Genomic DNA, 15,856 nt, shown 5'->3' with positions numbered 1-15,856 from the left:
GATAGGCTCTGTTTCTTAGGCTACTGGACACCATTAGCTCCAGAGGGTTGGAACGCAGGTCTCACCCTCGCCGTTCGTCCCGGAGCCGCGCCGCCGTCCTCCTCACAGAGCCGGAAGATAGAAGCCGGGTGAGTATTGAGAAGAAAAGAAGACTTCAAAGGCGGCAGAAGACTTCAGATCTTTACTGAGGTAACGGTGCGCGCCATTGCTCCCACACATACACACACAGCGGGCACTGTAAGGGTGCAGGGCGCAGGGGGGGTGCCCTGGGCAGCAATATTAACCTCAAGGGACACTGGCATAGGCAATATATACTGCGGAGGCGGTATATTAAAAAATAAACGCCAGTATAAATAATTTGAGCGGGGCCGAAGCCCGCCGCTGAGGGGGCGGGGCTTGATCCTCCAGCACTAACCAGCGCCATTTTATCCACAGCACACTGCAGAGAAGCTTGCTCCCCGGACTCTCCCCTGCTGAACACGGTTCCAGAGGGCAAAACAGAGGGGGGTAGGCACATTAATTGGCGCAGTGAGTAATTATATATATATATATATCTCTATAAAAGCGCTGAACTGACTGGGATTTTATTCCAGTGTCCGGTGGCGCTGGGTGTGTGCTGGCATACCCTCTCTGTCTCTCCAAAGGGCCTTATAGGGGGACTGTCTCCATATAGATATATCCCTGAGTGTGTGGGAGTGTCGGTACGTGGGTGTCGGCATGTCTGAAGCGGAAGGCTCTTCTAGGGAGGAGGTGGAGCAGATGATTGTGGTGTCTCCGTCGGCAACGCCGATACATGATTGGTTGGATATGTGGAATGTTTTAAACGCAAATGTGTCTTTATTACATAAGAGATTGGACAAAGCAGAGTCCAGGGATAAAACAGGTAAACAATCCATAGCTTTGACTGTATCACAGGGACCTTCGGGGTCTCAGAAACGTCCACTGTCCCAAGTAGCAGACACTGATACCGACACGGATTCTGACTCCAGTGTCGACTACGATGATGCGACGTTACACCTAAGGGTGGCCAAAAGTATTCATTATATGATTATTGCAATAAAAGATGTTTTGCATATCACAGATGACCCCTCTGTCCCTGACACGAGGGTATGCATGTTTAAGGAAAAGAAACCTAAGGTGACTTTTCCCCCATCTCATGAGCTGAATGAGTTATTTGAAAAAGCTTGGGAAACTCCAGACAAGAAACTGCAGATTCCCAAGAGAATTCTTATGGCGTATCCTTTCCCGGGACAGGACAGGTTACGGTGGCAAACCTCACCCAAGGTGGACAAGGCTTTAACGCGCTTGTCCAAAAAGGTGGCGCTACCATCCCCAGACACGGCAGCCCTCAAGGATCCTGCTGATTGCAGACAGGAGACTACCTTAAAATCAATTTATACGCATACGGGTGCCTTGCTCAGACCGGCAATAGCGTCGGCTTGGGTTTGTAGCGCTGTAGCAGCTTGGGTAGATACCTTGTCAGCTGACATTGATACCTTATATAGGGATACCATTTTATTGACCTTAGCTCACATTAGAGACACAGTCTTATATATGAGAGACGCTCAGAGAGACGTTGGACTGCTAGGTTCGAGAGCCAACGCCATGGCGATTTCTGCTAGGCGAGCCCTGTGGACCCGCCAATGGACGGGTGATGCCGACTTAAAGAGGCATATGGAAGTTTTGCCTTACAAGGGTGAGGTTTTATTTGAGGAAGGTCTCGCGGACCTGGTTTCCACAGCTACCGCGGGTAAATCTACTTTTTTACCTTATGTTCCCCCACAGCAAAAGAAAACACCACAATATCAGATGCAGTCCTTTCGGTCGCATAAGTCTAGAAGAGGTGCCTGCTACGGCTAGTTCCCAGGAGCAGAAGTCCTCCCCGGCTTCTACTAAATCCACCGCATGACGCTGGGGCTCCTCTGAGGGTGTCCGTGCCGGTGTGGGCACGTCTTCGACTCTTCAGCCACGTCTGGGTTCAGTCAGACGTGGATCCTTGGGCAATGGAAATTGTATCCCAAGGCTACAAGCTGGAATTCAAGGATAATTTTAGCTGCAATCCACAAACTGTGTCAACAACAAGTGGTTGTCAAGGTTCCCCTAGTTCAACAGGAGAAGGGGTACTATTCAACCCTATCTGTGGTCCCGAAACCGGATGGCTCGGTCAGACCCATTCTAAATTTAAAATCCCTAAACCTGTACTTGAAAAAGTTCAAATTCAAGATGGAATCGCTCCGGGCAGTTATTTCCAGCCTGGAAGGGGGGGATTTTATGGTGTCACTAAACATGAAGGATACATACCTTCATGTCCCCATATATCCCCCTCATCAGGCGTACCTAAGATTCGCGGTACAGGACTGTCATTACCAGTTTCAGACGTTGCCATTTGGGCTTTCCACGGCCCCGAGGGTTTTCACCAAGTTAATAGCGGAAATGATGGTGCTCCTGCGCAGGCAGGGAGTCACAATTATCCTGTACTTGGACGATCTCCTGATAAAAGCGAGATCGAGAGATCAGTTGCTGAAGAGCGTGTCGCTCTCCCTGAGTGTGCTGCAGCAACATGGCTGGATTCTGAATCTACCAAAGTCACAGTTGGTTCCAACAACTCGGTTATCTTTCTTGGGCATGATTCTGGACACGGAACAAAAGAGGGTTTTTCTCCCGATGGAAAAAGCCCAGGAACTCCAGAACATGGTCAGAGACCTGTTAAAACCGCAAAAATGTGTCAGTCCATCAATGCACTCGAGTACTGGGAAAAATGGTGGCAACCTACGAGGCCATTCCCTTCGGCAGGCTTCATGCGAGGACATTTCAGTGGGTCCTTCTGGACAAGTGGTCCGGGTCCCATCTTCAAATTCATCAGAAAACAAGCCTGTCCCCCACGGCCAGGGTGTCTCTCCTGTGGTGGCTGCAGAGTGCTCATCTTCTAGAGGGTCGCAGGTTCGGAATTCAAGACTGGGTTCTGGTGACCACGGACGCGAGCCTCTGAGGATGGGGAGCAGTCACACAAGGAAGAAATTTTAAGGGAACATGGTCAAGCCAGGAGTCTTGTCTACACATCAACATACTGGAATTAAGGGCCATATACAACGGCTTACGACAAGCGGAGAAGCTTCTTCGCGAACTACCGGTTCTGATTCAATCAGACGTCACAGCCGTGGCTCATGTAAATCGCCAAGGCGGGACAAAGAGCAGAGTGGCAATGGTGGAAGCCACACGGATTCTGCGCTGGGCGGAAAATCACGTAAGCGCTCTGTCAGCAGTCTTCATTCCGAGAGTGACACGATCTCCAGACTTCTTCAGCAGACACGATCTCCATCCTGGAGAGTGGGGACTTCATCAAGAAGTTTTTGCAGAAATAACAAGTATTTGGGGACTTCCTCAAATAGACATGATGGCGTCACGCCTCAACAAGAAACTTCGGAGGTATTGTGCCAGGTCAAGAGACCCTCAGGCAGTAGCGGTAGACGCCCTGGTGACACCATGGGTGTTTCAGTCGGCCTATGTATTCCCTCCTCTTCCTCTCATCTCCAAAATATTGAGAATCATAAGAAGAAAAAGAGTGCAGACAATACACATTGTTCCGGATTGACCTCGAAGGGCCTGGTATTCAGATCTTCAGGAGATTCTCACAGAAGATCCATGGCCTCTTCCTCTCAGGGAGGACCTGTTGCAGCAGGGGCCCTGCGTGTTCCAAGACTTACCACGGTTACGTTTGACGGTATGGCGGTTGAACACCGCATCCTAGCTGGAAAAGGTATTCCGGAGGAAGTCATCCCTACTCTGATAACGGCTAGGAAAGAGGTGACGGTGAAACATTATCACCGTATCTGGAGGAAGTATGTTTATTGGTGTGAAGCCAAGAATGCTCCTACGGAAGATTTCCACCTGGGCCGTTTTCTCCACTTTTTACAGACAGGAGTGGATATGGGCCTGAAGTTAGGCTCCATTAAGGTTCAGATTTCCGCCCTATCCATATTCTTTCAGAAGTCCAGACTTTCGTAAAGGAAGTGCTGCACATCCAGCCTTCTTTTGTGCCCCCAGTGGCAGCATGGGACCTTAACGTGGTACAGTTCCTTAAGTCACACTGGTTTGAACTTCTTCAAACAGTTGAGCTGAAATTTCTCACTTGGAAAGTGGTCATGTTATTAGCCTTGGCATCTGCGAGGCGGGTGTCCGAATTGGCGGCTTTGTCTCACATCTGATTTTCCATGTGGATAGAGCAGAGTTGAGAACTCGCCCTCAATTTCTGCCCAAAGTGGTGCCTGTGGCTACGGGGGACTTGGAGGATTCCAAGTCTCTTGATGTAGTCGAGCCTTAAAAGTTTATGTAGCTAGGACGGCTCGGATTAGGAAAACAGGGGCACTGTTTGTCCTGTATGAAGCCAACAAAGTTGGCGCCCCTGCTTCTAAGCAGACTATTGCCTGCTGGATCTGTAACACGATTCAGCAGGCTCATTCTACGGCTGGATTGCCAGTTCCAAATTCGGTGAAGGCCCATTCCACTAGAAAGGTGGGCTCTTCTTGGGCGGCTGCCCGAGGCGTCTCGGCATTACAGCTGTGCCGAGCGGCTACTTGGTCGGGTTCAAACACTTTTGCAAAATTCTACAAGTTTGATACCCTGGCTGATGAGGACCTCCTGTTTGCTCAATCGGTGCTGCAGAGTCATCCGCACTCTCCCGCCCGGTCTGGAGCCTTGGTATAATCCCCATGGTCCTTACGGAGTCCCCAGCATCCTCTAGGACGCAAGAGAAAATAAGATTTTAAACCTACCGGTAAATATTTTTCTCCTAGTCCATAGAGTATGCTGGGCGCCCGTCCCAGTGCGGACTACATTCTACATGACTTGTATATAGGTTTTGCTTACATAAGGGTTATGTTACAGTTTGATCAGTCTCGGGCTGATGCTGTTTGTTTCATACTGTTAACTGGTTTGTATATTCCATATTATACGGTGTGGATGGTGTGGGCTGGTATGAATCTTGCCCTTAGATTAACAAAAATCCTTTCGTCGTACTGTCCATCTCCTCTGGGCACAGTTTCTCTAACTGAGGTCTGGAGGAGGGGCATAGAGGGAGGAGCCAGTGCACACCCATTCTAAAGTCTTTAGAGTGCCCATGTCTCCTGCGGAGCCCGTCTATACCCCCATGGTCCTTATGGAGTCCCCAGCATCCTCTACGGACTAGGAGAAAAAGATTTACAGGTAGGTTTAAAATCTTTATATATATATATATATATATATATATATATATATATATATATATTATTTCAGGGGAGCTGGTCATATATGTTGCATGTTACATTTAAAAAAAATGTTTATATCTTTTATACATATAGGCAACAATTATTGCGTTCTTTAGGTGGATACTAGTACCCCCATATGACTTTCTGATTATAGAATGTTATATGGATACAGATGGAAGGCTTGTGTTTTAGAGAATACGCCCTGCCTAGCTAACAATTTAGGGGTACATTTATCAAGGAGCGCATAATCAATGCAATCTGGGTGGGATCTTGCTGTCCAGGATCGCCTATCCCTTAAGTTTATCATGCAGCACATGCATGGACAGGGGCTCTGAAACTAGCCTGTCCCTTTAATATGCTGCATTGGCTGCCAGGGCTCCTACGCATGTGCGATCGCACAAGCACAGCAGCCACTTCCAGGGAGGGTTCTGGAGGAACCCTCTGCTGGCTACAATCGTAATGTGTAGCCCATAGGCTATAATGGGTTACCACCATCTTCAGATGGCGGTAGCTGTAGGGGCCAATATTGGGAATGCATTGCATTCCAGATATTGGTAAATCGGGCAGCATCACATCCCCCATGGAAACCTATGGGAGATGTGGCTGTGGCCATCAATGGAGGAGTTGCAGCAGATATTGGAGAAACCTGCTGAGGTCCCTCCTTCTCAAATTCGGGGGATTCTTAATATTTACGGCTAACCCCCGAAAACAGCCGCAACTATATGATAAATGAGCCCCTTAGACAGTTGTCTCACAGACACTGTAAAACTATAAAGTATGGTTTGTGGTGCAGGCAATCTTTTCCCCCTTTTTATCCAAATTTAAATAAATGGGATCAATAGATGAAGAAAAAACTTTATAAAATGAATAATAAGAAACATAAAAAATATGAAGACATTTACTTAAAAAATCTTTATTCAAGGACTATATATATTTTTTAAGTGATTCAATTATACTGTAGGTATTGTGGCGGTATAAGTACTTCTATAATCTCTGTAAATCACATGGGGAAGCCTTCACTAACATAAGTAAAGTCAGTTAATTTTACTGCAGAAATCATTCTGATCAGCAGATTATGCCTACCTGCCAGGCTCAGGATTCTCCACGTCACTTTAGATCTGCAGCCAGTAGAAAGTACTGTGGGAGGGGGGAGGTGACAGTGGTATATGGAAGCAGACTGACACACAAACTAATAGGAGCCTTACTTGTGGATGGAGGGTAATAAAGTTATCTAAGGTCTGGTTAGTGAGGCAGGGTCAGGGGGCACAGCATGTGAAGATGAAGAGCTGCTCCCCTCTGGCAATAGGCAGATTAGGTGTTTTCATTGCTGGTCATTTTACCACTGTTCAGATGCCAAGACCCAGGTGGGAGATCCTGGCGGCCAATCACTAGAATTGAGGAATATAATATCATGGGCAGTCAGCTCCTGGTGGCACCCCTGCCTCCTCCAGCACACAGAGCACAGGCTCCATCCATGCTACACAGCTCTGGTCCTCACAATGGGAGTAATTCCAAGTTGATCGCAGCAGGAACTTTGTTAGCAGTTGGACAAAACCATGATGGTCATTCCGAGTTGTTCGCTCGCAAGCTGCTTTTAGCAGCATTGCACACGCTAAGCCGCTGCCTACTGGGAGTGTATCTTAGCTTCTCAAAATTGCGAACGAAAGATTCGCAATATTGCGATTAGACCTTTCTTAGCAGTTTCTGAGTAGCTCCGGACTTACTCTGCCATTGCGATCAGTTCAGTCAGTTTCGTTCCTGGTTTGACGTCACAAACACACCCAGCGTTCGCCCAGACACTCCCCCGTTTCTCCAGCCACTCCCGCATTTTTCCCAGAAACGGTAGCGTTTTTTCCAACACACCCATAAAACGGCCAGTTTCCGCCCAGAAATACCCACTTCCTGTCAATCACATTACGATCACCAGAACGTAATGCCGTGAGTAAAATACCTAACTTCATAGCAAATTTACTTGGCGCAGTCGCACTGCGGACATTGCGCATGCGCAGTAAGCGGAAAATCGCAATATAGCGAAAATCGGCAACGAGCGAACAACTCGGAATGACCACCCATGTGCACTGCAGGGAAGGCAGGTATAACATGTGCAGAGAGAGATAGATTTGGGTGTGGTGAGTTCAATCTGCAATCTAAATTGCAGTGTAAAAATAAAGCAGCCAGTATTTACCCTGCACAGAAACAAAATAACCCACCCAAATCTAACTCTCTCTGCACATGTTATATCTGCCCCCCCTGCAGTGCACATGGTTTTGCCCAACTGCTAAAAAATTTCCTGCTGCGATCAACTTGGAATTACCCCCAATGTCAGGACGAGTTAGCAATTTGTGGGAAAAGGAGTTTGGGAAGATATATGGTGGATTTAAAAATTAAGTTTAGATAAAGTTTAAATAAGCCAGCCATTTCCAGATTCTGATGCTCTCTAGTCTCTCTTTCTTGTTTCCACTGCCTATAGTTTTATGTTTCGGTTTCTCCCTTTATGTGACCACTTTTCTCTTTTAACCTTTCCTCAAGACTTATTTGTTTTAATTTAGATGCTATCTGTTTCCTCATACAGGGTATGATGGACACGATCCGACAAGGAAGAGATCCCCGGCCTACACCTTTGGGGCTCAAAGTACGAGGGAGAGATCATGTGAGACCCCAGGACCAGGTGCGATGATGATGATTGAACTATCTTCAGATTATAATGATTTGCATCATTTTACCTTTAATGCCTTTTTACTCGCAGCATGTTGTCTTTTATAATAAGTAAGTGTATTCTAGATGATGAATGGATATGGGTGGATCTTGCCACTTCTTGGCAATAGTGACAGCATGTTAGGGAGGAGTGGTAGAGGGCAGTGCTACATACCTCCCAAAACTGTCCTGATTTTCATGGGACAGTCCCATTTTTGGGGGGCTGTCCCACCCATGGGCTGCAGTGTGCTGTGGTGATGGTGGTGAGGGAGTTGAGAGGCTCCCCGTAGTAAATAGACAAGAGACAGAGGGACTGGGGGCAGGCAGTAGTCCCAAAAAAAAAAACAAGAAAGCAATCCGCAAATAGAATTGCTAAAGATAATATAATTCAAGTGCGTAATTTGATGTGTATTATTCAATGTATTAATTAGTGTAAAATAATGTTACCTTCATTTATTGAGTTATATGGAAATAATCAATGAAGCTACATATTGATAGAGAAGATGCAAATGTGAGAGCAGGCAGCATGTAAGTCTGTGCAAAACAAGCAATGATCATGCAATTCACTGAAGCCAATGGAACATAAACCTGCTAGTAATGTGAGACATTTTATATAAAGTGATTAAAACATGTAAATCGCTGCATTAATAATGTACAGAATCAGATTTTTCTTTTCTGTTTTTCTACATAATGCTCAGAAACTGGTCTTATTACAGGTACTTGTTCTCAGTGTCAGACTGGGGCATGAAGGGCCCACCGGGGGAATGCAGTGATAGGGCCCATATTTAGGGGTGTGGCCAGCCTCCAAAGGGGGTGTCGCCAACCTCAGTAGAACCTTGGGTAAGCATTAGAGAGTGCATTATTTGGGAATTTAATAAATAAGTACCAGGACAGCAATGCACTGTAGAAAATACACCAGTTCTGTGCAGTATAATGTAACATATGTATAATTCAAGTGCACAGTTTGATACCTGATTCCTAGAGGAGTGGGTGGGCCCTCAGGCAGTGGGGCCCACTGGGGATTTCCCCTGTACCCCTGTGGGCCAGTCCGACCCTGATTGTTCTCCTGAACATGCTGTATAGTCGGCCTATCGATTGTAGGCAATGCAAATTTGCACCCTAAATTTAATGGTAATGAAAGTGGCCTTATTCGTGCAGTGAAATGCTTGAATCCATATATAAGAAACAATTAAACTTTACAGATTATGGGCTATATTATGAAGCTTCTCAGCAGGTTGAAGCTGAACTTTTGAAGTGGCACTAACATTCCATATAAAGGGGGCTATTCAGAGTTGATCATAATTTTGGAGAAATAGCAAATGGCCGTGTTTCAGGCTTCTGCGCAGCACTTGCCTAGCGCATGTGCAGACTTTCACTATGCAATCGCATCCCCGAGGGATGCGATCTCATAGTGATTGACATGTAAGGGGGGGGGGGGGGTGACGCAGCATTGGGGTGTGGTACAGGAAACGCAGGCGTGTCAATCGCCTGCATTTCCTGCAATGGTATACAGGGGTTAACCTCTATTTTCCAATATCTGCGATTACAGTTGAATTGCAATTGCATCACTGGGCAGCGCTACACATACTGGCTGCCTTGCCCTGTGCTGGGTGGCCCACAGCATGCGATTTTATATTTAGCAGTTTTGCTATTTTAGGGACTCTGAATAACTTCCAAAGTTGGCGTGCTTTACACCAAATGTTAATGCTGCTTTACATTTTCATCTCCAACCTTCTGAGAAGCAGCATCTGATAAGTCCCACTGCTTCATAAAGATCGCCCCATAGGTATGGTTCAGCAAAGGGAATTCAGGGACATTAAGAACAATATATAATGTCTTTTATCTATCACTGTTTGAACAATGGGGGTTATTCATGTGGTATGCGGTTAAAATACCGACCATCGGGATCCCGGCGGTCACAATACCGATGCCATAATGCTACGGTGAGGTAGGTGATTCTCCCTCTGCGAGTGTCCACGACACCCATAGGGGGGAGAATAAAACCTGTGGCGCGTGAAGCAATCCACCGTGCCCGCAAGTGGCCTCGATGCGGCATCCAGTGTGCCGGGATCCCATACCAATCCCATTCAGGTTTGTCAGCGTCCCGTCTGCCGGGATCCCATACTGATCCTTTTCAGGTTTGTTAGCAAATCAAAAAAGCACACTAATGGGCAAAACCATGTGCACTGCAGGTGGGCAGATATAACATGTGCAGAGAGAGTTAACTTTGGGTGGGTTATATTGTTTTTGTGCAGGGTAAATTCTGGCTGCTTTATATTTACTCTGCAGTTTAGATTTCAGTTTGAACACACCACACCCAAATCTAAAACTGCAGAGTAAAAATAAAGCAGCCAGTATTTTCCATGCACAGAAACAATATAACCTACCCAAATCTAACTCTCTTTGCACATGTTACATCTGCCCCACCTGCAGTGTAACATCATACCTCCCAACATGACCCTCTCCAGGAGGGACAGAATGCTCTGCTTCTGGATATTTCTCTTAATTCATGATTGCAGGCACCTGTTTTGACCAGGTTAATGGATAAAGAAAGGTGTTTCAGCCCAGGTGATGGCAATCATAAATTAAGAGGGAAGTCCAGGAGCAGAGTATTCTGTCCCTCCCGGAGAGGGTCATGTTGGGAGGTATGTAACATGGTTTTGCCCATTAGTGTGCTTTCTTGATTTGCTAACCAACCTGAATATAAGCTGTGTTCTGTCAAATTCAATATAACCTTTACATGATTATTTGTTTAGCCATCAACAGTCATTTTTGTTAAATCACCACAACAAAGAATGGGGCAATTTGCATTACTAAAATTAAAAGTTATTTGCTTTAATGCAAATACATGAAAATAATACGCAATATTGCATGTTAAAGTTATACTTCAAATAAACTGATTTTCATACATTCCACCAAGTGCAGAAATAAAGCTGGTGTTCAGGGCTTACACTCTTTCATCATCTACACTGCGTCATCTTTCCATCTTCCTTTGTCATTTTGCTTCTTTATATTATCCTTATAATGTTGGTTGCGTTACCATTCATGCAAAATTGTGAACTTTTTAGCAAAACTTTATAAAACTTTTATAGTATCTATAGAGTTATTTGAACATTCTCTAGTGCAGTGGTTCCCAAATGCAGTCCTCAAGGCACCATAACAGCCCAGGTTTTAAGGATATCCACGAATGAGCACAAGTGAATTAATTAGTTCAGTACCTCTGTCATTTTGATATAACCATCTGTGCTCAGCCATGGATAACCTAAAAACCTGGACTGTTAGGCTGCCTTAAGTACAACGTTTGGGAACCATTGCTCTAGTGCATAGGTTCTTAAACTCAGTCCTCAAACAGTTCATGTTTTCCAGGTCACCTCACAGAATCACAAGTGAAATTATTAGCTCCACTTTTGGATCTTTTAAAATGTGTCGGTGAGTTATGAATACACCCGCATACCTCCCAACATGACCCTCTCCAGGAGGGACACAATGCTCTGCTTCTGGGCTTTTCTCTTAATTTGTGATTGCCGGCACCTGTTTTGAACAGGTTACTGGCTAAGAAAGGTGTTTCAGCACAGGTGATGGCAATCATACATTAAGAGAGAAGTCCAGGAGCAGAGCATTCTGTCCCTCCTGGAGAGGGTCATGTTGGGAGGTTTGCACCCGTACACCTGCAGTTGACCAGGAAAACGTGAGCTGCTTGGACTGAATTTGAGAACCACTGTTCTAGTGAATATCTTACTTTTTGATAAATACATACGTTTAGCTACATACAGGTGACAAGTTTTCCATTTTCTCAGGTCCTGCGGCATATCACCTAGGGGCAGTGGCAAAAAATGCACCCACAGCAATGCTGGTGGGAAGATGCACCAGGCTCGAACAGAAAGTAAGCATACGTTTTGTAATGGTACAGTATATCTGTCGCTGCAATCTTTAGTTAATTGACCTTATCTTTTTGTACCACTTTCCTGATTTTAGACATCTGGACCTGGCCCTGGATCATACAGACCTGAAAAGGTAAATTCTTGCTCGTATTCAGATGACAATAGTAGGATTAATATTTCAAATCCTTCAAGTCACGGTACATAAGCTTTGTTGCTAAGATTTGAGTGTGCACCATGACAGCTATACCGTAAACAATGATTATTTTTCATAACACAATTAAACAAACCAGGGCCATAACTAGGGGTGTGCGAGCGATGCCACCGTACAGAGCACAATGGCTCTGTGGGTGGCACCGTTGCTAGCCCGCTACTTGCTTCTGGCTATCAGGGTGTCTAGAATGGCACCCTACAGTCACTATCGTTGCTGCAGCCGCTCGGAGTATCCTTAGGACGCTCTGGGTAGTGCTGCATTTCCTGATGCTGCCAGCACCGCCCTCTCTGTGTGACATCATAGGGTAAGGGGGAGGGGTCCAGCACTGCTGCTATGTGACACCACACTAAACGGAGGCAGAAAATAAGTTATGAGAGAGAAGAGACTAAAATACTGCAAATGAGAAAAGTAAAGGTCATACACACTGAGCGTTTTTGTCCCAAGCCCAGCAATGTCAGCGGGGGTGAACTGCTTTCCATAGCAGGACGGTATGGAAAGCCGTTCACCTCGCCACTCATCTGCTAGTATTACCAGCAGATGAACGACGGCCCCCGGCAATGTAGCGGGAGTGCGCATCAGCGCTCATCGCCGGGGCATACACACTTTGTGCTTTCAGCTCAAAATCGCCCAATGTGTATGGGCCTTAAGATGCAGTAGAATAAGATATAAGGGAGAGTAAAGAAAGGAATGTGGGTAAGGAATGAGTGGAGTGAAAGAAAAGATTTTCATTTCAAAAGACTTTGACAGCATCTCTGAAAGATATATCTTTGACAAAAGTAGTGATTACACACGGAGCTATTTTCCCAAAGAGCAAGAGATTTTCAGGAGGAGAAAGACTTTGATGAAAATCTTTCATTAGAAAGGCTATTTACATAATGAGCTGGCCCAGCAGTGTATATATTACTGCCTTTAAAATAAATAATCATTGGTGGGTAGTGGTATATACATTGTTGGCCTGTGCCAGCTATGTATATAACTCAGGGACACAAACTTGTTGGCAGCGACTCACTTCACAATGTGCTGCTGCCGCTGCAAGGTGCTCCTCAAACGTGCATCTCCGAGTGAGCTGGAGGAAGCAGGGCGGGGCCGCAGTGCCGTAGCCAGAGGAGCTTGGGGCGGGACTGTGGCACCATGGCTGGAGGGGCTTGTGGAGGGAGCAGGGTGGGACCGTGGCTGGTGGAGCTTGTGGATGGAGCAGGGCGGGTCCGCCGGGCTGAAAGTAGTTAATCTTTCAGCCATCATCGCTAAGGGTGGGCGCAGAGGTGACTCTGCTGCCATAATCTGTAAAAAGGGGGACACTGCTGCCGTAATGTGTAAAAAGGGGGACTGCTGCCGTAATGTGTAAAAAGGGGGACACTGCTGCCGTAATGTGAAAAATGGGGACTGCTGCCGTAATGTGTAAAAAGGGGCACACTGCTGACATAATGTGTATGAATGGGGACTCTGCCTGCGATTTATGTATTATGTATATATTATACATAAACATTGGTGGGCAGTGGTACCAGAACATATACATTGCTGGCCTCTGACAGCAATGTATATATTACTGGCATAAATTATCATTGGTGGAAGAAAGAAAGAAAGAAAGAAAGAAAGAGAAAAAGAAAGAAAGAAAGAAAGAAAGAAAGAGAAAAAGAAAGAAAGAAAGAAAATAATAATAAAAAATATATATATATATATATAATCTGCCCATTCTTTCCCAATTACCCCCCCCCCCCCCCCCACTCATTACAGTGAAGAAGCACTAAATAAACTACAGTTCCCGGCAGCCCTAGCGGCGGGAGCTCCCGGCAGGAATGCCTTCTGGGAGCTGTAGTGGGACACTGTCAATAGCAAAAGTGAGTGGAACTGTAGAGTCACTGCCGGGGTGGGCACATTAGTTCAGTTGGGGCTTGGGGAGGGAGCATTGCGGAGCCGGACTCCGGAGTGCCAAGGACAGTTTCATGGCCACCGTACACACTGAGCGATGATGGATGAACAAGCAGCGAGGTGGGCAAAACATTGAGTGCAAAACACACGATTGCCCACCTCGCTGGCTATGAATGATGCGGGAGCGCTCATCAGATCTCATCGCCCGCCCATACACACCAGTAGATTTTGAGCTGAAAGCAGCTCAAAACGCCAAAAGTGAGCTGCTTTGAACTTAAAATCTTCTAGTGAGTATGGGCCTTAAGGCACGTGAGTAATGAAAAAGAGGTGAATTAGCAATGTGAGAGATAGAAGACAAGTGTGATGCTCTTATGTGAGAGATGAGAAAGAAAGGTGAGTATGGTATGTGAGAGAGCAGAAAGAACGGTATGTTATGTGAGAGATGAGAAAAAAACGAGAGATATGTTAGAGAAAAGAAAGGAAGATAAGAAAGAAATTGATATACTGTAAGGTATAAGACAAAAGTGAAAGAAGAGTAAGGTATGTGAGAGTAAATTAAAGAATCTGAGTACGATGTGAAAGAGAAAGAAGACTAGTAAAAAATAAATGTCTAGTGATTCACGTCATTCCCCACTAAGTCATGCACCTTTTTTCAGAGACATTTTCGGACATGTCTAATATACTTTTATATAAAAAAAAAATGAAGCGGCGCCAACACTCTATATGGCACAGGGCACCAACATGCCTACTTATGACCCTGAGACAAACACTTTAGTACATGTTGCTGCAGTAAACACAATGAGCAATTGCTTAGTATTGTTAATCTTATGTGCCTGCTTTTATGTGGTAGAAGATACTTGTTTACACAATGTATTAATTACATAGTGTATATGTAAACATGATAGTGGTCTAAGTCTTTATTTGTCCTTATCCTTTAGGTGGTACTTTGCTCACCTCAGGCGCCACAGTTTTCATTTGGAATACGCCACTCCGAGTTTATGGCTCCGTTATTTTTTCATGCAGCGAAGTAAGCAGAAGATAAGTCTTTTCTGGCATTATGGAGCAAGTGGTTGATTGACCTTTGCTTCCATACATTACCAGCCAAATTGGACAATAAAAAAGTCATCCAATAAAAACCATCCAATGTACTTCAAATAAAGATCAGTCATGCTGCAAGAAATGTTGTGCTTCTTTGGAAGTTAATAGATTTAACATAAAAATAATGCACTTTTGAGTTCTATCTTGTTTTACAGTAAGACTACACATACAGTCACTACACATAAGAGCGTAATATACCATCCCATCTCCTGAGTCTATTAGCAAATCTCTCATTCTCTATCAAACTCTTCACCAGTCACAAGCATTAACCCCTCAATTCAACAATCACCTTTCTGCAGCGGGGTACACTGGTATTCCACAGGGAATAACATCGGGGTGTAGAGTAGTATCTTGATCCGAGGCACCAACAGGCTAAAAGCTTTGACTGTTCCCAAGATGCTCAGTGCCGCCTCCTCTATAACCCCGCCTCTGCGCTCAGGAGCTCAGTGTGTAAGTTAGTGCCTGCAGCGCAGGTAGCTAACAGGCAGGGCTGCTCCAGCAGCCCTAAGAAGAGCTATTTTATAGAAGATAGAAGACTTCAAGGGCTGCAGCAGAGGCACTCTAGTGCTAGATATCACTCTGATATGTTCTGCTGCAGCTCCATCATCTCCCGCAGTGGCGCTGTATACTCCCGCGTCCCTGGTTGCCGAGTACTTACAGCGGAGACTCCGGTTCTTCACCCAGGGCACACACACACACACTAACCGAAGTTCTCCGGGATCACGTGGCTGCACTCAGGGAGGAGGTAAGAGGGACCCGCTGGAAATCACGATCCAGTGCGGCCATTAGGAGGCGGGCCACGTGCGCTGGTGTGGACACTGTGTTGGTACAGGGACCCCACTAGACCACCAGGGCAAGGG

At 45.7% G+C, this 15,856-nt stretch overlaps 1 protein-coding gene across 1 annotated transcript in view; it reads left to right on the top strand.

Annotated features, from left to right (window-relative positions):
* Nucleotides 1-15,078, top strand: part of LOC134935281 (ciliary microtubule associated protein 1A-like) — a 44,224-nt gene extending 29,146 nt beyond the window's left edge. Inside the window, exons 3-6 of the mRNA XM_063930441.1 lie at nucleotides 7,816-7,911; nucleotides 11,735-11,820; nucleotides 11,913-11,951; nucleotides 14,837-15,078. Of these exons, the coding sequence (XP_063786511.1) occupies nucleotides 7,816-7,911; nucleotides 11,735-11,820; nucleotides 11,913-11,951; nucleotides 14,837-14,929 (314 nt within the window). The 3' untranslated portion in view covers nucleotides 14,930-15,078. The remainder of the gene's footprint in view (nucleotides 1-7,815; nucleotides 7,912-11,734; nucleotides 11,821-11,912; nucleotides 11,952-14,836) is intronic.
* The last annotated feature ends 778 nt before the right edge of the window (nucleotides 15,079-15,856 follow it).

Source organism: Pseudophryne corroboree, chromosome 6 (genome assembly GCF_028390025.1).
Source record: "Pseudophryne corroboree isolate aPseCor3 chromosome 6, aPseCor3.hap2, whole genome shotgun sequence".
NCBI lineage: Eukaryota > Metazoa > Chordata > Amphibia > Anura > Myobatrachidae > Pseudophryne > Pseudophryne corroboree.
Note: the sequence above shows the minus strand (reverse complement) of the source record. Positions and strands in the feature narration are given on the sequence as shown.